Source organism: Neopelma chrysocephalum, unplaced genomic scaffold (genome assembly GCF_003984885.1).
Source record: "Neopelma chrysocephalum unplaced genomic scaffold, ASM398488v2 Primary Assembly neopelma1_69, whole genome shotgun sequence".
NCBI classification, from domain to species: Eukaryota; Metazoa; Chordata; class Aves; order Passeriformes; family Pipridae; genus Neopelma; species Neopelma chrysocephalum.
This window is the reverse complement of record NW_020897729.1, coordinates 4651606-4673555: the sequence shown is the minus strand read 5'-3', so window position 1 is coordinate 4673555 and position 21950 is coordinate 4651606. Positions and strand designations below refer to the sequence as shown.

Here is a 21950-nt window from a genome sequence, read left to right as displayed (position 1 = left end):
GGATGCACCATGATCAAAGCCTCAATTCAGTCATCCACTGTGAACGTGGAGGGGAAAAAACCCACAAAACCCAAAAAAACGCAAACCAAATAGACCAAAGAAACACAATTTTAAGAGATTATTCTTGTGAACTACATGCAGTGAAATGTGTCAGTGACTCCATTTTGTGAGTCTTATAGTTGAAGTAGGCAGAGGTTCTGCAGTATTTTGGAACTAGGTAACACTCCTAGACACTTGCTGTTTAAAGTTTCTGAAGCAAAGGAGTGAGGTGTGTCAGTCACATTTAGGAAGCATTGATCATACTGTGTGCAAGATAATGAGAAGAGACTCATGTTGTCTGAGCCACATGACATTGTATGGATGGTGGCAAAAGTTTTCTGAAGAGAAAAGCAGAATTTGTAAGATGGGATGAAATTTGAGGTTTGCCCTTAGAACAGTCTGAATTCAGAGTCATCAGCACAACATACCTCCAGGTACATGAGATGAGAAAGATTGTGCTATGCCAACAGAGATAAAACCCAAAATAATTATGTAAACAGTAACATGAGAGTTTGTTTTTTTTAATGAGTTGTTACTATGGTCTGCAACTTGGCTGTAGTAGAACACATGTAGTGTTTAAATCTGTTGGAGCATTATAGTGGTTTTTCAATACTTACTGGAGGTATGACTATGGTAAATGATACTCTACATAGATTCTTTTGTTCCTCTAATAATTGCTCTTCAGTTTCAAGGGGGAATTCTTTGTACCTATTGGAAGAACATACATTGTATGTATGCATTATGAACATATGTTATATATGGATACACTATGGTTGCTATAAATTAGTACAGAAAATTAGGTTCTTTATTAAAATACATGAAAACTCAAAATACTTTTCATGATGCAAGAATCAGTGGACAGCAACTGTGGTTATGGTAGATCCCAAGGTACCCTTTTAAATTTTTGTACAAGAGAAAGCATAATTATGATCTAATTCTAAACTCCTATTTCTCAATAACCAAAGTAATTTATGCTTTCTTTTGTTTTCATTGCTTTACATAATTGATATAATCTGGAGAACAGGACAGCGTTTACCTTGTGTTTTATCCCAAGTTCTCAACCACTACTCAGCAGAGCCAGTGTTCAGCCACTTCCTGCAGTTCAGAAGACTTTGCATGTATCATAATATTGAGCATCCATTGTCTTTGGAGAACAGATGGCACTGATGGGACTTGAAGTAGTGACAGACTTGGGAAAAATTAGGAGGTTTGTGCTATGGAACAGACAGGGTTGCTGAAGTCTCCTAGTTAAGGGGTTGCATATGTTTGAGGTGCAGTGAGGGCTTTCTGAGAGCAGAACAGTTGATGGTTTTTAGGTGAGGGCTAGATGGCAGGTTAGTTTTGGGGTGTTAGACTTTTTTCATATGTGAAATGGCCAAAAATATCTGGATTTCTTTGGCCTGTGTGTGAGTCAAAGAGAGTGGAAGCTGAATACTCCCAGCCTCCTCTTGGCCTGACTGCAGTGTTGGCAGGATGGTGGTTCTCTGTGTCATTAAGATCATGAAGTAGTTCACAGGCTCACAGAGGGTTGAGGCTGGCAGAGACTGTGGGAATTCCTCTGGTCCACACCCCTGCTCAAGCAGGGCCACCTAGAGCCAGTTGCCCATGTCCAGATAGCTTTTGAATAGCACGCAGGATAGAGTCTACAACCTCCCAAACAACCTGTCCTTCTGCTCAGTCACTCTCATGGTAAAAAAAAAGAGCTTCCTAATATTCATACAGAAATTTCTGTGTTCCGGTTTGTGCCCATTGCCTCTGGACCTGCCAGTTGTAAAGGGTTCTTGGAAGAACAAGGCTAAAGCTTCTGTTTTACGCAGTATCTCTATCAGCCTGTGTGTGCTCACTTGTATGCAAATCAGAGCCCTGGGGACGCACTTTATTCATGAGGACGGATGTCAGCTGCTGTGAAATAGGTTGGGCCTTACAGTAAGATCCAAAGTACATCAATTGAACACCAGATCACTTCCTCTACTTAAGTCTTTCAGTAGCATCTGAATAACTCTGAAAGATCCCTTGCATTCTTCCTTGTAGGGACTTGAATGTGCTAGAACATGGTGCTGCATGCCCTTCTGTTCTTTCAGTTCTACAGTAGTAGCTGTTTAGAATATATAAGGGCATAAAATAAATAAAAACATGAATGGAACTCAGCCTTTAATTTACAGGTTCTGAAGTGCTTCCTTCTTGTTCTGTTCCTGTTTCAAGAGGTGCAGTTGTTCTGCTAACAGGACTAAGCAAAGTGCTGGTAGCAGGAGTTGGCACTGGCCTCAAAGTTGAGACTAGCCAAAATATGACTAAGGGGAAAAAGTGATGAATGAGAAGTACACACCATTTCTCCACATGTAGAGTGAAAGCATGATGAGCAATTCTGTGGGAGAAAGAGTTTATGCATCAATAACAATATAATTATTTTTTAATTTTTCTTACAGTTTTTAATTAGTGGCTTTGAAAACAACTTGAGTTGTTTTGAGTGGCTTTTAGCTCGATTAAACTAGGAACTTGTCATTAGGAGTGTAGCTTACACAGTTATTCACACGCAAGTCCTGTACCAGGGAACTTAGTAACTTGAATGACCTTTGGCTTTTTCTTTGAAGGTCTCAACTGTGCTGTAATGGTCAGCATTTTTAATTACATCTAGCCCTATATCTGTATGGGTGGGGAATTTCAGACATTTTAAAAGTGCTGATGGTCTCTTGAAAGTTGTGTAGAGTCCTGCAAGAAGTAGCTGTAGTCATTGTTGCTGTTGACAAGCCATTTGCTTGAGCCTTTTAGGGAGGTGCCAGAGGCAGTGCTTATTGATTGCTGAGGTACCTGATCAGTGGAGGGTGTCTTCTGGAAGTTTTGCCCTTTGGGAATATGCTTATGAAGAAAGCAGTATAAGCAATGAGTCATTTAGACTTCCATGAATAAGCCTAAACCAGGGGATTCAGTGCTGAGGTTCTTGCATAACTGTCAGAAGGATCCTTGAATTTACATGTTGTAATAATTGTGATTATGAATGGAAATAAGTAGTAATGTCATAAATGAAACTAAAATGGATATGATAGTATTTTTCTTACCTAATGCCTGTTTGTAATGTTTGTTTTGCAGCAAACTACAGCTGCTTGCTTTTATCAATTCCTTGTATAAGCAGGTGCAGCTAATCACTCCTAATGAAAATAATACTTCACCAAGTTCATTCTTTCCTGTCAAGTGATTTGATTATTTACAAGTTTCTTGCATTTGCTTTGATTTATTTTCTTTTTTTTTTCCTTGGGGGCTCAGCATGAGATACATCCCTCAGTAATAATTATTTCATGTATTCGTTACATGAAACAGTTGTGTATCAGTGTTAGAAATACGAAGGGTTCTTGCATCTGAAAAGGAGGGAAAGGCTTGGTAACTGGATATAGGCTGCTTGACCTTTATGTCACTGGTTCAGAAACAGTCCATGGTACCAGATGCCCAAGTGTTTGCTGTTTGGAATTGAGTCAGCAGTGGGTAAAGTGATATTAATACGGTTTTTAGTGTGCAGGTATGTGGGACTCAAAGCCAGCACAGTGGTTGTCCCTGGAAAGAAAGTTTGCAGCTAAACTAACAGCACCTCATTTTTAGATTCTACCAGCCTACCTGGGGTCAGATAAACTTAGGAAAGCAGGATGCAGAGGGAACTTGGATTGCATCTGCCTATTTTACACATTTTGTGACTTTGTCTGGAACTGGATTTAGAAACAAGTAGTGTGTGTGTGTATATATATGTGTGTGTATGTGTATATATATATATATACAGACACAGAGACATACAGTTCACTGTAAGGGCACTTCAGTAAGTCTTGATCCGTTTATGTTATCAGCAGATCCTAATCCTAAATCCATGAGCAAAACGCAGGTAAAAGGGAAAGAGTGTGTCTGTTATGAAATGAAGTCTCAGCTGTAGTGATTTTGGTGGCAAATGATTCATTCTCATTTCTGTGCCCCATTCACCCGCCTGGCCCTGTGTTAGATTTGCCGGGTCTCTGATCCCGTCCTTTCCAGGTGCTGGTGTTGGGAGTCCAGCTCCTGCCAAGTGAGTGGCAGAGACAGGTCTGAACCCAAGTGCCTGTGGAGCCAGCAGGACATTAATAGCTGGAGTACAGTACAGTCTCCTGCCTCCTGAGTGAGCAGGGCATACATGGACTGCCAGAGATCCTGCTCCCAGTGCACGGAATGACTGACACTAATATCTGCATGGGCCAAATCAGGGGTTTGGCAAGATGAAGTCATGCCAATTTTTCTTCCTTTCTTGCCCTCCACAGTTTTGTAGGTGGTGTAAAACACACACAAAGGTTATGTGTAAGCTTGCTTGCTAATAGTACAATTCCTCACTATGTGTTTTGATGCCACTGTGTTTATTGATTGTACGTTCGGTGGCCTGTTGTTAGCTCTTCCTCATTCCTCTATTTGGAATGAAGATACATGGAGTGATATGTTAGGAACATAGGACTCTTCAAACTTAGATGCTGGCATTATCTATCTTAGGCAACACTGCTAAATTAAATTTCAGTAATAGAGCACCTTGTTCATTTGAGCAGAGTTTAAGGTGATGCATCATTACTTAATTTAGTAGAGAATGTTTTTGATACAATATCAGACATGAGTAGTGCAAATCTATTTATATAGGCTACCTCACTGATAAAGAACTTCTTCAGAACTCCCTAGTTGAAAAGCAGGATATTTACTTCTCTGTTTTATGTGCATCACACCCTTTCTGAAGAAATCCTTGTGAATTTATGGGATTTACTCTTAACTTTTGATGTAAAAACATCTGGTTGTTATTGTGAAAATCTTAATGTCATGGGTTTTTTTGTAAAACCTTTTTTTAAAATTAAATAATCTTAGGCTCTTGGAACGCTTCTTTTAAAACTACACTGAATCTCATCCCAACATGCATGAAATCTGTTTCTCTTTTTTATCTTGAAGTTGTAAGTGACAGCTGATAATGTGTATAGTCAGGATTGTAGGTAGGAAAGAATATGCAGGAATTTTTACTTTAAGCAAATGTTCTGATGATCCTTTTGGCATCCTTCTTGGCCATAATGGAATAATTTCTTAGAAAGCTGTATTTAAAACCTGTGTTGAATTTTCATTATTTCTAGTTACAAATGAACCATACAGTCTGTAATAGCTCAGAGGCTGCTCTGCTTCAGTTGCTGTAAATGTGATCTCATCCCCACAGCTGTAACGAAATTGATAATAGTAGGAGGAATTGTACTTGGGATTTTGACATTTATGTTACTACTTCACTGTTAGTTCTGTGTTCATCTGATCAGATTTTTTTCAGGCGTCACAACAATATTATTATTTAATGATTATGTAATTTTATTTAATACTTTACACATCTGCATTTGTGACCTGAAGTGCATACTTCATAAATGCTATACTTGATTTTGAGTATTTCTCATATGTAAATACTAAGGAGTGAAAGAGTTTGGGAATGCCAGCTGAAAAAGCTGTTCAGGTAATTCCAAGGCAGTTCCTGCCCACGTGTCTGCCATGAGTCTGCATTATATTCTCCTGTGGGAGGGGAGAGCAGCGCGCACGCTTTGAACGGAAAGACTTCCCTCTGTAAAGGGCTTCCTGAAACCCACATGGGGTTGTAAAATGCACAGACTCTTTGTTGGAATTTGTACTTTAGATTTTATTAAAAAGTGCCCAGTGCTCCTGTTTATGCAGCTGACGTTTGTGCAGTGTCAGCTGCTGGTCTGCTGAGAGCCATATCTCTGCACTACTGTTCCACTTCAGCTCCGGCGTTCTTCAGTGGGGCTGAGCTTGTGAGGTGACTGTGAATACTGAACCTGTTTGTGCCTTACACAGGAAAGCCACACTTCACCTGGCAATGGGTTCATTGTCTGAAATAGTGTGATGAGTTTTTTGCACTTCTTTTGTGTTATTAATGAAATCTGTAGATAGTGGATTCAGGACTTCCTAAACTCTACAGAGTATTAAGTTCTGAACGTTTTTCAGATGTTTTATGGTACCTAATTGATTTTGAAGTTGTGTTTTTTAACAAAGGAAAGAACTGAATTCAGATCTGCAGAATAAATTTTTAGCTACTATAGACTCACCTTAGAAACTAAATACATATTGAGTACTGTGAGAACACAAAGTAACATAAATAAGAGATCAGGTTCAGCTATGAATTAAAGCAGCATAAAGAGGCAAAGACTAACTTTGAATCACAGTCTCTTGGAATGCAGATAAATGGCTGCTAATCTCTCTCTGTAAATACTGCTTTCTGTTGATAAGTTGTCATGTAGCGGAATGCTAAACAGCCTGACATTGGTTTGCAGTGCTGTGACTTGGGTGTTTTGCCCCTGAATAGAGTTTGGATGAATTGTAGTAGAATAACTGTTATTTCCTGCACTTTATGCCGTGTTAATTTGTCCCCATGTGGAGGCTTGTTTAAAGGGGACATTTGGTAGCATAAATTTGGTAGAAGTTCTGCTTTTACTCTGTTGCTGGCTTACACGTATTTTGGGCAGTAAAATTTTGTGTGCTCTTTGCATCCTTAAACAGACAGAGCTCTGTATTCCCATCCAGTTCACCTGTCCGGAGACTCCTTGAAACTGAAAGTCCCTGATTATGGCTGTATTTTATTATCCACTGTTTCAGTTACTTACCTTTCCAAGAAAGAGATTTGCCTTCCTTCCCTTGCAGTGGCAGGATGGCCTTTGAGAGGGTTTATTTTATTAGGAGCACTCTGGGTGGTTGAGCAGGATGATTTCTAGTGACCTGCTTTGTTCAGGGTTACCAGTGTGCTCTCTGCTAGAACCAGTCTTTTGTGTTGCTGACAGATGGGTTTGAGGGAAGCTCAGGGAGCAGAAAAGCAGGTTTTGAGCAAATGCCTTCACAGCATTGCCCGAGCAGAGCTCAGGTAAAAGGAGATTTGTTTTTGTAGGCCCTTTGCAGCCCAGCTGTCAGTGTGGGCTCCTTTACTGTCCGTCATTACATGGAGGGATCTCCTGTGTCAAAATTTATCTTTCCCTGAGCTGACACATAATACCTCTGTGGGCTGGTTGCTCCTTGCACAGCTGATATGTTCTTCGTCCTCCTCAGCTGGCAGTTTCTTAAGTGGATATAATCCATTCAGCAGATTTCCTGGAACTTCTCTTAACATAGCTGTGCAGCTCTCTTACTCCTTTAAAACTGCAGGGTCCTGCTTGACCACCTCTGCTTGGGCAAATACCAGGCTGTAGCAAAAGTAGGTGTAGTGTTCTTTTATCATTTTTTTTAGTTATTATTTTTTTCAGCATGCCTTAATCAAGAAATTAGGAACTTAATTTTACATTTTTGACATAACCAGTGCCCCCTAAATATAAGCACAAAAATCTGAAAGACTGTATTCTCTTTGTTTTCCTGAGAGGTCCTACAGGCATTTGGCCTCATACAGTCCCCAATTTAGTACCTGAAAGATGATACCATAACCAGCTCTGTGGGAGCCTCAATTGCCAAATTTGATCCAAACGTGCTGCGATAGTGTTCTGAGGGACAGTTGTTTGGGATTCAGTTTTGTGTTGAGAAGAACACCTATGAAGCAAATAGTGCTGTGCACAGCTTTTTGACTGACTCCCCTTTCGTGGATTTGTCTCGTTGTGTTCCTGTAAAAACACTTGTGCACACCTGTGGATAACACAGAACTTCTTATGGTGAGTTCAGTTGTAAATATGCTGGTCAAATTTGAGCAGTCATTGGAAGCAATCCCTGTGCTCTGTACGTCTTGGAACAGCCTGCTAAGGATATCAACAGCCTTGTGGAACAGTGGGACTGTGTCTTGAATCCTAAATTGGAACCTTAGTGTTAGTGATGGTCTTGGCTCACTTTCAGGCTGTATTGAAATTGCTGCCTTACGCTGATTTCACGTGCATTCTTCTAACGAACATGTTTTTGTTTTAGGGATTTATCAAAGATGTTCATGAGGACTCCCTCACAGTTGTATTTGAAAACAAGTAAGTATTTTATTTTTAAAATAATAATTTGAAAACTAGATTGTTAGTTTTGTACTTTTGCTGTTGGTTTTTTGTTTGATTGTTTTTCCATTAAGAGGAAGCAGATTTCATTAGAAAGGTGTAGTTCTAGAAGGACAGGCTCATTGTTCTGTTCAGCTTCCGTGAACTGACTTCTTGAATCTCTGTATCAGAATTCGGCTCATCAGTTACTCAGTCCTGTCCATTCTCTGGTATCTTTAGTGATGCCCAAAGCTGTGACAGCCAGATTTAATTAAAATAAGAACTAGTGGCACAGGTTTGATGCTCTTACATGAAAGCAGATGGAAAATGCTAAAGTATTTAAATAAGCAATTCTGTGTATGTCTAATCTGAGGAATAATGATCAGAGTTCTCAACCAGAGAAAAACAGAAATGTCCTTATGGTGATTCTTTTTTAACTATTAGGAAAATAAATACATGTATATATCCAGTCAAAAGACCTAGTGCTTTTGAGTAGAAAAGCGTGCAAATCTGGAAGCAAATCTTGAAGAAGAATTATCCACGAGGCCCTCTTCATTTAACATATAAACACAGCAGTGCTGCTAGGGACTTGTAGGGGCAAGCCAAGGATAATCCATGGGACAGTAAAGTACAAATGGGTACCTGTTGTTCAGTGTTCAGCCTGATAGCACCATGGATTACCTGGGAGATTCCAGTGCTAATTCAAAACATTCTGTGAGCTACATCCTCTTTCCTGTTTCCCTTGCAGTTACTAGGTGGAGATCCTATAAAATGTGTCAGCTTTTGATGTGAAAATTGTTACTAAACTCTGCCAACTCTAACCTGTAGATTAGTCTTTGAGCCTTTCAAGAAAGATTGCTGGATAATAAAGGTAATGCTAGGGAGTGTGCAAGTATGTCTTTATAATCCTGGTTACATAATTCCAGGGTGTGTATGTCTATATATGTGTGTACATATGTACATGTGTGTAAAAAGAAATCCTAGGGGGGAAAAAAGTAATCCTGGGGTTTACTCTGTGAAGTCCAATCTTTGTTTCCTTTTAACCTGTTTTCTAGTCCTTTTATGAAAAGAGTTGAAAGATGACTTGGCAACTGTAATTTGTACTAGCACTGAGGTGGTTATGGAAGCTGTTACCGTCTCCTAGGTTTTCATACTCCACTGCAAAACCCAGCAAATGAAGAGAAATTGGGTCCTTTGTCCTATCGGTGGTCTGAGGAGATGTGACAAATCTTCAATTTCATATTCAACATCCATATTACTTTTTAAAGGAAAGCAATTACTTTTCTTTGCTTTCAAAGTATTTACTTTCATGTCAGAAACCAGATAAACTAAAGGAAGTGCCAGTGGTTCACAGCAGGGGTGTAATTGTTAGCAAACACATTTCTAGTATTTAGTATCCATGTTATCCATGTGTTTTACAGAAGGCCTGGCAACAGCAGCCATGTTCCAAAAAGGATGGGCTACAACATGTGTAGGGTGTTCTGTTGCCCAAAAGTAGGTCTGATGAGGAAGTGTGCACAGTTCTAGTCACTTTACTCTGTGATGTAAACCTGGTCAGTTCTTATGCTTTTTACTGAGTTCATGAGAGCTTTAGTAGAAGTGAAGTTGGGAAGAGTGTCCTGTCCTCTCACTGTTGTGATAGTGATCATCACTACCTAAATAAACACATCTATTCTGCAATAGGCAGTCTAAACAGTCACTTGCATTTTCTGCCGTTGTTAGCCAACCTTTGTCTACAGTTATTGTAAGGTTCCCAAAGTTAGGTGTACTAGCACAGACTGCTAACGATGATTTTGTGGCCATAGCAATACTTAATTAAGAGACATTTTTGGAGAGTAAGAAGGCAAAGAACGAGTGCAGAAGTTTAAAGAATGAATGCAGAAGTTTCAGGAACTGGAAACTTTTATTACTGTATAAGATAGAAAATTGGATCTTGAGGTGCAGTTTCATAGAGGCTCATTGGAGTTTGAAGCAGCCAAAACCTTCCTTCTTGGAAGAAAGGCTTCTCTGTTATGAGAAGCAAGGACCTCCTTTTTTTTTTAATTCGTGCCTTGGAACTTAGGTGTCGGTTCTGTCAGGTTGTCTTAGTAGGTAATTTGTAGCCATTCACAAGTAATTTCTTAAAACATCTTCTTTTGCATTTCACCAGTAAGATGCTCCAATTTTGGACTCAGAAAGTTTTACCACCAAAATTTTGGCTCATATTCTGAGAACTGAGCCTTCTGTGCACTTTTCCACTGTGGACTTCCTCTGCTGGCAGGGAGGGGAAGGAAAAACCCAAAGCATGAGATTAGCAATCATTACTTTTGCAACAAGGGCAATTTAATTGCAAGTGGTTTTTTTGGTAAGCCCCCTTCACCATTTCTCTGAAATAGAATGCAATTTAAATAACATTTTATTACCAAAATACTTTCCATCCCCCACAAAAACTATCCATGTCATAGAATCCTCGAGGTTGGAAAGGACCTCTGAGATCAGTTCCAGCCATTGATCCAGCACCATGGTGTTCAGCACTGAACTTATCCCCAAGTGCCACCTTCACGTGCCCTTTTAACACTTTTGGGGATGGTGATTCCACCACCTCCCTGGGCAACCTCTTCCAATGCCTGACCACCCTTTTTAATGAAGAAATTTTTCCCAATACCCAATCTAAACCTCCCTGGCACAATTTGAGACCCTTTCCTCTCATCTCATGATTTGTTATCTGGGAGAAGAGATCAGTCTCCACCTGGCTCCATCCTCCTTTCAGGTGGTTGTAGAGAGTGATAAGGTCTCTCTGAGCCTCCTTGTCTCCAGGCTGAGCACCCCCAGCTCCCTTAGCTGCTCCTCATCAGACTTGTGCTCCAGACCCTTCCCTAGCTTCCTTGCCCTTCTCTGGATGTGTTCCAGGACCTCAGTAATAATCTTCATGGGGTTTTGTTGTTTTTCAAACTATAGCTAAGAGAAAAAGTTCATAATAGTTTCTGGAGCAAAACTATATGATACATCCCATCTTCATGAAGTGAGGTGCTTGAGGTTGTCTTTTCAGAGCAAACATGTAAATGTATCCATCTTTTCATCTAGAAAATTGCAGAGCTGTCCTTTGCTCCTTATGCTCAGATTTGTTCCATTAACTTGGGCTGCTCTGTCTGGGTGTATTAGAAGTAAGCAAAGCTAATGACTTGCAGTGGTCCTTCCTGTTACAGGTTGGTTTATGTATTCTCTTGGTATCTGATACAAACTTGAAGATGGGCAGAAATGATGGACATCGCAATGCTTTGACAGATATCATCAAAGTTTCAGATATTCTAAGTTAATAACTTCTTTGGGGTGTTCTTTTTGCTCCTGGTTCTATTTCAGCCTGTGTAGAGTCTTCAGTTAGGTTTCTGCCTCAAAGAGTGAGGAACAGCTGATGGTATTCTATAGATTTACAGAGTAGGAGGAAAAGGAATTTCAGGAGAAAACAGGATATGAATTGCTCCAGTAATCTTCATAAAATGCACTGAAAATACACACTTCTACAAGTAAAATGCTTTGTAGAGCCAACCATAGTAAAATAAATATCCTTTCTGTACAAGAAGGGAAAATTTAATTTTATATACCTAGAAATAATGGATATTGATAAGCAGATATAAAGATATGTTTTGATTTGAATCCGTTTGCCAGACATTGGGGAGTGTCAGCAAGTTTACAGGTAGAAATATGAAGTTTTGTTAAAGATCAGAGTGAGATTTTCCTGGAATACTTAAAACTTTGGTGGTAAGAAGTTGAAATGTTAAATATGTGATGGAGAAATGGATGAACCCCATGGTTGCTTGGTGGACTGCAAAGCAGAGCTTACATCTGTATAAAGGCTCTATGACTTGAACAGTTGAAATGTTAAGTACATCATCTGATAATCTTTCCTTGGGATTTTGTGAAAGCCATTAGTGAGCCCAGTAAAGTTAAATTTTTCAGTTAATTTAAAAATCTTTTCATTAAATATCTTCCCAGATATACTTTTGTCTTGACATGATTGTTTTGTTCCTTTGCTTATAAGGTGTGCTTTCTAGCAACAAGAAATCAGAATTGCTTGTATGGAAAAAACGAGTTAAAACTCAGAGTTCTAAAATTAAAATGAAGAAAACAGTAGAAAAATAATATTTAATGCCTCTTCAACTTTCAGTTGGCAACCAGAGCGCCAGGTGCCCTTTAATGAAGTCAGATTACCACCACCCCCTGACATCAAGAAAGAAATTGGTGAAGGAGATGAGGTGGAGGTGAGTGTATCCTCAGGACCTGTCCTGAGCTGTAACTGGTTGTCCATTCAAGGCAATGTGGTGATTGTAAGAGCCTGACCGAGGTGAAGGTGTGAAATGGAGCACGTCTCTAGAAGTGATTTATTAGAATTTTAGTGAAGCTGTGACATTTCAGTTTTTCCACAAAACTACCAATGGAAGCTTTTCAAAGTCTAAAACTTAAAAGAGCTGAGAAGATTTAATTCTGGAACAAAAACTAGACAGTTTTCATTTTTGACCTCGAATGGAAGTGTTGTAAATGTTTTGATACGAAGATATAATAAAGCTCCTCTAATAACAAGAGTTTTAACCCAGTTGAAGTATCTGGTATAATCTGATGGGGAATTGTGTGAATTACACTGTTCCTGCAGAGAAACAGTGTTAATTAGAAGTGATGTATTAAACCAAGAAATCAAAAGGTGCGTATTCTCTTTCCAGCTCATTGCAGTATCTCTTTGCTGTTGTAAAATTTGTTTAGTCTACTTGCAAATGACTTTGACCTGTCAGAAGTGTATAAGGAATAAATAAAACTTGCAGAAGATCAGGAAAGTGAGTTTCAGGAGCCATGTATTCTATATTTGATCTTGCATTAACTTGGTAGCATTTGTTTAATATGGAATATGTAGTCATGTGATGACTTTCTTCATTTCAGTAGTCCTTGATATATCAAGTAAGCCAAGGACAAAACAGAAATCTGAATTGTGGACTTATTCTGTATGTGAACTTCCAATGGGAATACAATGTTTGAATTTACTGAGGAACTGCCCATGAAGAAGTGTTTAGCCAAGATTTTATCTCCCTTTAGAAATTTTTATTGAATTGTCAGTAATATATGCAAAGGAAATCTGTTCACAGTCCTTGGAGTGCAAGAAGCATGTGATTGGATAATTTACACAAAAATTACTTCTATGTAGAATAGTATTCCATTTTAATGAAAATCAGAAAAATTCTTACTGCATTATACATGCAGGTGAGTGAATTATGTTTGTATGCACTTTCAGTGTTTCTTAAAACTTTCATTTTCAGGTTTATTCCAGGGCAAATGACCAAGAACCTTGTGGCTGGTGGCTGGCAAAAGTTCGAATGATGAAAGGAGAGGTAAATGATTGTTTTAAAACCTATTGATTTCATGGCGTCACATTAAATACAGTAAATAGAAGGTTATTTGTCATGAAAAAAACCCCTCTGAATAAAGTACTACAAATACAAAAACATGACAAAAGAGAACTATAAGTTGAGAGCACTTTGAAATGACCCATCTTGCATTGCGCTGCAGAGGGTTGTGTCCTTACAGCAGAGTAGTTTAATTGCTTAGAGGATTGTGTGCATGTGCAAGGACAAGACTTAAAACAAACCTGCTTTGTGAATTGAACTTGGTGCTAAAAATTAAGTCAAACACCTGTGGTTAAAATCTGTTTATACTCCATAAGTTAAGCATGCTGTAGCTATTGCTGTGTGTTGCTGTGGGTTGTTTTCTGTGTGTGCGTTTTTACTGAGTGTACTGGAAGGACCCTGGTTGTTTTGCTTTTACATATGTCGAGTTTATTTTACCATAAATAAATGGTTAGTTGCAGCTGCCTCGTAACTTGCAGATCCAGACACTGCAGCGTATAGAGCTGTGTCAGTGTTTGACATGGTCTTATTAAAGCTGTATCTTGTGATATGACAAGAGAATTTAACTTTGTAATAGGAAGGGTCCTGTGTTTCGATACTTCTACTGTATCAAGTTCCTGGAAACAATGCTCAGAAAAAATAATTGCCCAATTTCTAATATTGTTTAAAAACTGTTAACAAATAACAACTTCTGTTGAGCTCTATAAGGACAAATGGTGGTACATAGATATCAAAGGAAGATTCTGTGTCTTGATGCTTGTGGATAAGCAGCATGTTAAGAAAACAAGATAAAAGGAGGCAAAGTGATTCAAATGATAGTTTATCTTTTGGGGCTCATATGCCTTTCTTATATGTCACAGAAATGTGAAATTATGCTATCAGTTACCTTGCTGTGCAGCTTATTTTCAGAAAAAGTCATAAAAGAAATCTTTTTAATTTTGATTTTAATTTCATTTTTATCCAATTCTTAAACCCTCAGATGGCTAGTGTCTTTATATAGGATTGTCAAATTAGTTATTTTATGGAATTGTCCCCCAAAAGAACCTCACTGCTCAGCTTCTTTGTACAGTCTTTGCCATGGTTCCACATTCAGATTTCTTCCTCTAAGTATAAATGTGAAATTTAGAAGCAACCTATGTGTCTAATGACAGTTTGCTTTGTGATTGTTCTGATATTCAGAATTGTCTGATTTAAGTTTTTAGAGTGTATAGCGGTAGATCTCTTAAATTTAGTTGTCTGTTTAGTGTTTATTTTCATTATCATTACTTGGTTTTTTATGTGTTTCACAGCAGCCTTATGTGATTAGGATGATTCTTAAGCTAAAAAAAACTTGAAACTGGAAAATAGCATGTTGAAAAGTGTCACAATCGTTGTGATTGACTTTTTCTGGATACTTGAGTAAATTGTGTGTGTTGACTAAAACAGATACAAAAACAGTTTTGAGGGAGGAAGAGGAGAATGTACTGCTGCACTCCTAAGTTTCATACAGGTGGAAGGGAGGGGAGGAGAAGGCTGCATCCCTGGCACAGAGTTAGGCTTCAGGGATACTGTGCACAAGCTTCTTTATACTTGCATGTGTTGGGTGGAAGCGTAGGAGTAGATTAGTGGTAACTGTTAAATCTTCTTAGTTCTCTTACCTTCCTAAATTTGGCATAGTATGTGTCAAAAAGAGATTTAATTTTTGTTTGCCTTTTGATCTTACATGATTCACAGGTAATTTGCCCATTGAATCAGTAGATTTGCCTTGCTTGTTTGTTTTAAAGTGTTGCAGAGTAGATATTTCTGTGAAGGAAGATTCTCTGTTAGGTATTACTTAGAATTACAGTTCCAGTAAACATTTTGAATTTTGGAACTTCATCTGAACTAATGATGGTATGTGAAAGAGGGATGGGTATGGGAAAATGAATCCAATATGCTGCTGTGGGGGACTGAAGGTTTGCTGATAACAGTGCTCTGACTTCACTGAGGAATCAGAGAGGTGCTGAAATATGGCCAGGCTCATTAGTATGGAAACTGTATCAACTTAGATTTATGTTCTTGTCTGTATATTCATATTTGGTACTTCCTTGGAGATGCTGTTAATGTTATTATGTCTTTGTTGGTCCTTACTGAAGTTACCATTTTTAAAAAAAATTTCTTCCCTAGTTCTATGTCATTGAATACGCTGCTTGTGATGCCACTTACAATGAAATTGTCACGTATGAACGACTCCGGCCTGTGAATCAGAATAAGACTGTCAAAAAGAACACCTTTTTCAAGTGCACAGTGGATGTTCCAGAAGACCTCAGAGATGCGTGAGTAGCTCTGCACACTTTTTAATAAGACATTTACTTAGAGGAGGCAGAGAAAATACCCACTTGGCTTGTATTTTAGAGGCCAGTTTGCAGGTCCGTGAGGAACCTTAAGGGTGGCTGTGGCTGCAGTAGCTGGTTTAGAAACTGCTGAGTGGGATCCCTGCTGAGCTTTTGGGGTGGGGACAAAGGGCAAGTTCTGAGATAGGAGCTTTGGGTCTTGTTTTGTGCCTGTACAGGTGATGCACTTCACAGTGGGGCTGTTACTGAGACTTGCCAGATAACCATGATGGCAGAGAATCCACAGAGAAACAAGCTCTGGAACCATGTTAAGGAGAATGGGAACTTCCCTGTTTCTCAACAGTCTTTGCCATAAACTACTGAAACATTCTTGGGTCTTATCATGTTTTTACATGTTCAGTTTTGATGCAGCTTGTTGAAATAACGCTCGTCTTGTCTCCTTAGGTGTGCTAATGAAAATGCACATAAAGATTTCAAGAAAGCTGTGGGAGCATGTCGAATTTTTTATCATGCTGAAACTGCTCAACTAATAATATTGGTAAGTAATTATTTCTATGTAAATTTTGCATGAATTCTCAGCATATTATTTATGGGAAGTGTACAGCCAGCTGTGTGTGTATGGAGAATGGTTTAACTTGTCAAGCTATATAAATTGTGAGAGATTTAATATAAGTAGGTGTATTTAAATTTAATCTTTGGTTGTAGGCCTGCTCTGTATACAACCAAAATTTAGGAGCAGCTTTCAGTGTCATTGTTTTTATGACTTTTGTCATTCTCAGCTGAGTGCCAGTTCACTGATTTTAGCAGGTGGCTTGGAGGTAACTCCAGCTCATTCCACTCTGGAGCAGTAGCTTTCCCCCTGTGCTGTATTACACTGTGCAGTTTGACCCACAGCTGGGTTTCCATGTGGGGAACTGCACCAGTTTAGTGTAGCCATTAAGTTGTTGTTCACTTAGATTCTTCTGTGATGGTTTTCTCTTACCCCAGAATTAGTTTCTCTTCATGATTCCATTATCCACTTGAACCTCACTCTGCAGTATTGTGATGTCCTTGATTATTTCCTTACCGTTGTCATTCAGACAGTGAGTGGCAAGCATGTATATGATAGAAAGATATTTAATTTGTTTGTCTGGGCAACATCAATGAGAAAGAGTTACTGTGTTTATTCAGCAGCAAAATCTTTAATGTGAAACATGCTGTGAGTGAGAAGAGATAATTGTTGTTGGTGTTGAATTTCTTGTGCTTTGTTTTGAGACAGAACCATGTTCATGTAAGGTGTGGAAATTGAGATCATGCTCATGACTTAGTTTCAGTAGGTTCCTGATTTATCCTTTAAATGTGGATTTGCTTAAAAAAAGCTAAACTTCATGTTCCTTCTGTTTTGTAGTCTGCCAGTGAAGCAACAGTGAAGAGAGTGAACATTCTGAGTGACATGCATTTGCGCAGCATTCGCACCAAACTTATGCTCATGTCGAGAAATGAAGAAGCTACAAAACACTTGGAGGTAACTCATGGCTCAGGATTCTTGTCGCTCGAAACTGAGCTCACAGTGGCACGTTACACTGAGTGCATGTGGATGAGTCTTCCTTTGTTTTCCCTTCAGTGCACAAAGCAGCTTGCTGCAGCATTTCACGAGGAGTTTGTAGTCAGAGAAGATTTAATGGGACTTGCTATAGGAACACATGGCAGTAACATCCAACAAGCCAGAAAGGTTCCAGGAGTTACTACCATTGAACTTGAGGAGGATACCGGTACTTTCAGAATCTATGGAGAGGTAAGGGGGAACTTTATATGAATCTTTGGAGCATTTCACTTTATATCTGCTTTTAGAGTGGTGAGAGCTGTACTCAGAATTAAGAACTGAAAACACCTGAATAGTCCTGAGTGTCTATGTGCATGTTCACACTATGACAACCTCCACCACCTGTATTTGAAAAGCAAGCCTTTGTTGCATCGGATGTGTTCTCTCCTAATCGCTCTGTGTGCTGATGTACAGAGTCTGTAACTACACTGTGTATCTTGGGTCAACCTAAGAGAAGCATCATTTGCTACAATTTTACTTGATCATGGATTTTTTGTTTTGTTTTTTTTTCTCCTTCAGAACCTTGTTGGTTCTTCCCCTCCTCCCCTTCTAGTTCATGTGTGTTTTGCTGTGTGCTGTCTGCTCCTCTGAGGTAGCCAGGTGTATCTGCTGCCTGTATCTGCTGCTTCGAACCCTTTTATTTTGGCAATTTAGGGCTGGCATTGGCAAAACAATGGTTTGCTCCAAGTTAATTCCGTTTGTGTGACTCTTCTAAATCTCACAATAGTCTTGAAATGCAGCTGGTCTTTGGACCAAAACTCTGACCCATTCAGGAAGCAGAAGGGTAGTGTAAAAGATGCCACTGTCACCAGGGCCCTGTCAGAACATATTTTGAGGGTTTTTATCTCATATTACCAACTCTGCAGGTGCCACTCACTGAGTCTCTGATGTTAACACTTTTAGAAATCTGTGGTTGTCTACTGTTTCAGGCATCTGAAGTCTTGAATTCTGCTCCATCTATGTCAGGAGTAGAAGTTGGTTGTGATCCAACAGTCAGATGAAGTTGATCCTGTGGAGAGGAGGTTGAACTCTTCAGTATCTCTGAAGTTCTGTGTCCTGTTTTTTGGATACCTTAAATCCTTCTCTGATCTACTACTACCAGTAAATTGTGTCTCAGTTCCTGAAGAAGAATTGGACAAGTTTAAAGGCAGTGGAATGTCTAGTGTATTCCAGTTTTGATCTCTTTCATGTGAATGATGTGATGCGGGAACTTGTGGAAAGGTTACAACTGTCACCAGCCTCTTACAGAGGTGCACAGCAATGATTATAAATACCAGATGCCCCCTAAATAAAAATGCCTTTAGAGACATCCAGGCTTGTCCTTGCTGGAAGTGATAACTGCTTCTAAAAATGCCAGGCAGCTTAAATATTCTGATGATAAGGGCTTCAGCATCTGGGTGTACTTGCCTATTCTTTTTGCCTTCTTTTCAGCTGAAGTGGGCAAGCAGCCAGGCCCCAAGGGCTGAGTGCACAGGCAGACAATTTTAGGCTGAGATGTGGGGCAGTAGTGAACCAGTGTCATTGACACAGCAGTTGGGGTCTGAGGTTTTGCATACAAATAAAACTTCAGTGTTGCTCAGTGCCAAACTCTTTGAGGGAAGAAACAGGAAGATAAATTTTAAAGAATATTGGAGATTTCTATGGATAGAAGTAAGTTAAACTGTATGGGATGCTGTTTGTTCTTTTATCCCTGTCTTGTCAAGATCATTTTGGTTGCAAGACCCTTTCCTGGTTGTCTGAACATCTTGTGATGCCCGTACAGACTGTACAGTAACGTGGATGTGTCTTCATTGTATGGGCTGCTGGGTGAAGTAACCAGAGCATGGGTGGATGTGTAGACTGTAATTCAGAGTTAGCAAAGGTAGTTGCTGGCAACTGGAGTCCTTTGAGGTCTTTAATCTGTGTTCCACTACAGGGAACTGAGAATGCATTGTTTGAACCAGCTTTATGTGCTCTCGTTTTGGGGTGTGGATGAGTCAGACAGGTTGTACTCACAAATCCTGAGTGCTCATGGCAGAGTGTAGATAGAGGCATGTGGGTGCATTGGAGAGCTCCAGCTCTGGCAGTTATATATTTTCCTGTAAATGCATTCACTTCATGTTACTTCACCTTTATTTGAAAAAGAATTGATAAACATACCTGAGGCAGGAACTCTGGTTAATTGTGTCCTATTTCTAGAGTTCATTGAAGGTGAAAACTCGCTAATTTAAGTTTGTATTATTTGAGCAGTTGCCTTGAGGATGCAGCATAACCTCTGCTCTCCACAGTGGCTTCCTGTTCATCTCTTGCCAGTGCTTGATCGCTGCTTTCATTATCTTGAAATCCAATTTGCCCATATTTCTTTTGCTATCATTTTGACCTCTGCCAGAAGTAGAGGTTTATACATTTTTTTATTCTAGGATTTCCCTGATTTGATTGAAAGATGCCAGAGCTGGCGGTACTCTTATTTTTTGTGTTGCCTAAAAATTGTCAGATGTTAGTGTAAAATGGAAATTGTTCTCAGAAGCTGTCTTGGCTGACTAGATGCTGATATTCTTTCTTTAATTCTACACTTCTGCTGTTGCTAGATTGAAGCCTAGTTTCTTCAGCATTTGTGTGGCTTCAGTTAACTCAGGTGATTTCTGTCATTTAATAATAAAGCTGTGAGAGAACCTTTACAGGAGTTCTCCCCAGTAACCAGAGCTGCTGTCCTACCTTGGAAAACATTGTAGATGAACTGGTCAGAAACCAGCATTCTGGAAAGAGAGAGCTCTGGTTGTGATATCACAGTGTTTGCTCAAAGCCCTGTCCAGCCTGACCTTGAACACTCCCAGGGATGAGGCATCCATTTTATTATCTTACAACCTCTTAAAATGTTATTTCAACATGGAAAAATATGTTTTATTAATTACTGATGCTTTGCTTTTCTGCTGAATTTTGTCTCTGGGCATTTTATTCAATTATTGCTTTATCATTTGGTTCAAAACTAGAATAGTCTTGTCTCTGTTCCTCTCTTTTTGAGAATAAGTTTGTTTGGAAGACTTGAAGCTGTTGCTAAAAGGTTTTGTTTTTAACATGCTATATTTACAAATAAACTCCATTTTTTAAAATTCATTTCCAGACTGCCGAAGCAGTAAAAAAGGCCAGAAGTTACTTGGAATTTGTGGAGGATTTTATTCAAGTTCCCAGAAATCTTGTTGGTATGTAATACTGCTAAAACATGAAAACTTGGGGAAAGGGAGCCTAATCAGCATGACTCTGCAAAGAGGATTTAGTTGCCAGTACAATATTTGACTTCCCCCTTTAAGTAGAAAGTGATTAATCTTTTAAAACTATATGTATCAGGGAATTATGAAATTGGATATATTGTTGTTAAGTAATACTTTGTCAGGATTTTACAGACTTGTACTAAATGGTAATATTTGAAGTTCAGATTCTAGTAAAAAATACACTTTACTAAATTCACTGCTTAGAAGTGTAGAAACTAAATTCCGAAATTGAATATGGAAATACTGCAGCTGAGTTACAAGAATGACACAAGACAATGCTCCTGTTACTGCTCCCTCCTGGGCTGAGGTTTGTCAGAGGTGTTTAGGTGGTGGTGAGCCCCTTTATAGATCAGCAGTGCTCATCAGTCTCATCCTCAGTCTGATATAGAGGCCTTTTTCCATGTTTCAGCTTTATGAAGGTGTAATTTCCTAAAGCTTGAAAAAAAATGCCTATTCTGGTAGCTTCTGTATTAAAAGTCACCTAAAGGTGAGGTTAATTGTGCTCTCCTTCAAGAGGGACAAATGTGTTTCACAGGAGACTTTTTTCCTTTTCCCTCACTCTACTTTAGCCTGCTTTTTACTCAAGTCTGGCAGTTCCCTGCTCCACATGACCAGCCTGTGGGCAGTGTGGGCATGAAGGCACTGTTAAGGTTGCAGGTGTTGTACCTGATTCAACATCAGCTTGAATTATCCAGAGGAGAAATTATAACCTGGGCTTTAGCCTCCTGTGGTTTGGGGTCTGGAGTTTGCATATTATAGCAACGTAATTTAAATAATTCATGTGCAAACTCCTAAAACATAGACCTTCAAGATTTTAGAACTTGAGCAGTTTAAGGTATAGTGGGGTTTTTTGTTTATTTGGTGGGGGTTTTTTAAATTGTGTATCTGATGCAGCTTGATGGTTTTCTTAGCTACCTCATGTTAAAGCTCATTTCAACATTCAACAAATTAATTGTTAGTTTGTACATGAATACATTTTCTTTTGCAGTCTCGTTCAGCAAACCTAATTAAACTAAGGAACTTCACAAAATCTAATGCTTTACAACTTGGATTTTTGGGGAGGTTCGCTATTCCATGTAGAAATGAGGGCACTAGTCATTACAGTGTGTTTAATTGAAAATGCTGCTTTTAAACAATGACAATACCAATTTATGATAAAGGCCCAAATCACCTGTGGGAACACATGTAAGCAGGTATTCAGCTACACTTGATGAAGACACTCAGGTGTGGTGCTCATCAGTGACTGGAAGAACATCGTGCTGTGCCTGTGCATTCCTTTCTGTGCCAGATACTGAATTGCCAGCTCCATCCACTGAGGTGCCTTGGCAGTGAGGAGTTTCTCCCAAATACTGGCTGACCATTATCCATAGTAAAACATTTATAATGTGTGTGGCTTATTTTAGCAGTAGTAACAAGATCGCTGTGCAAAATGGAACTGT

At 39.1% G+C, this 21950-nt stretch overlaps 1 protein-coding gene across 2 annotated transcripts in view; it reads left to right on the top strand.

The window, feature by feature from the left end:
- Positions 1-21950, top strand: part of FXR1 (FMR1 autosomal homolog 1) — a 34239-nt gene that overhangs the window by 1628 nt on the left and 10661 nt on the right. For both annotated transcript variants that reach the window (XM_027685893.1, XM_027685892.1), the window contains exons 2-9: positions 7948-8000; positions 12145-12238; positions 13283-13354; positions 15515-15663; positions 16126-16219; positions 17069-17185; positions 17285-17455; positions 20364-20442. In XM_027685893.1, the coding sequence (XP_027541694.1) occupies positions 7948-8000; positions 12145-12238; positions 13283-13354; positions 15515-15663; positions 16126-16219; positions 17069-17185; positions 17285-17455; positions 20364-20442 (829 nt within the window). The remainder of the gene's footprint in view (positions 1-7947; positions 8001-12144; positions 12239-13282; positions 13355-15514; positions 15664-16125; positions 16220-17068; positions 17186-17284; positions 17456-20363; positions 20443-21950) is intronic.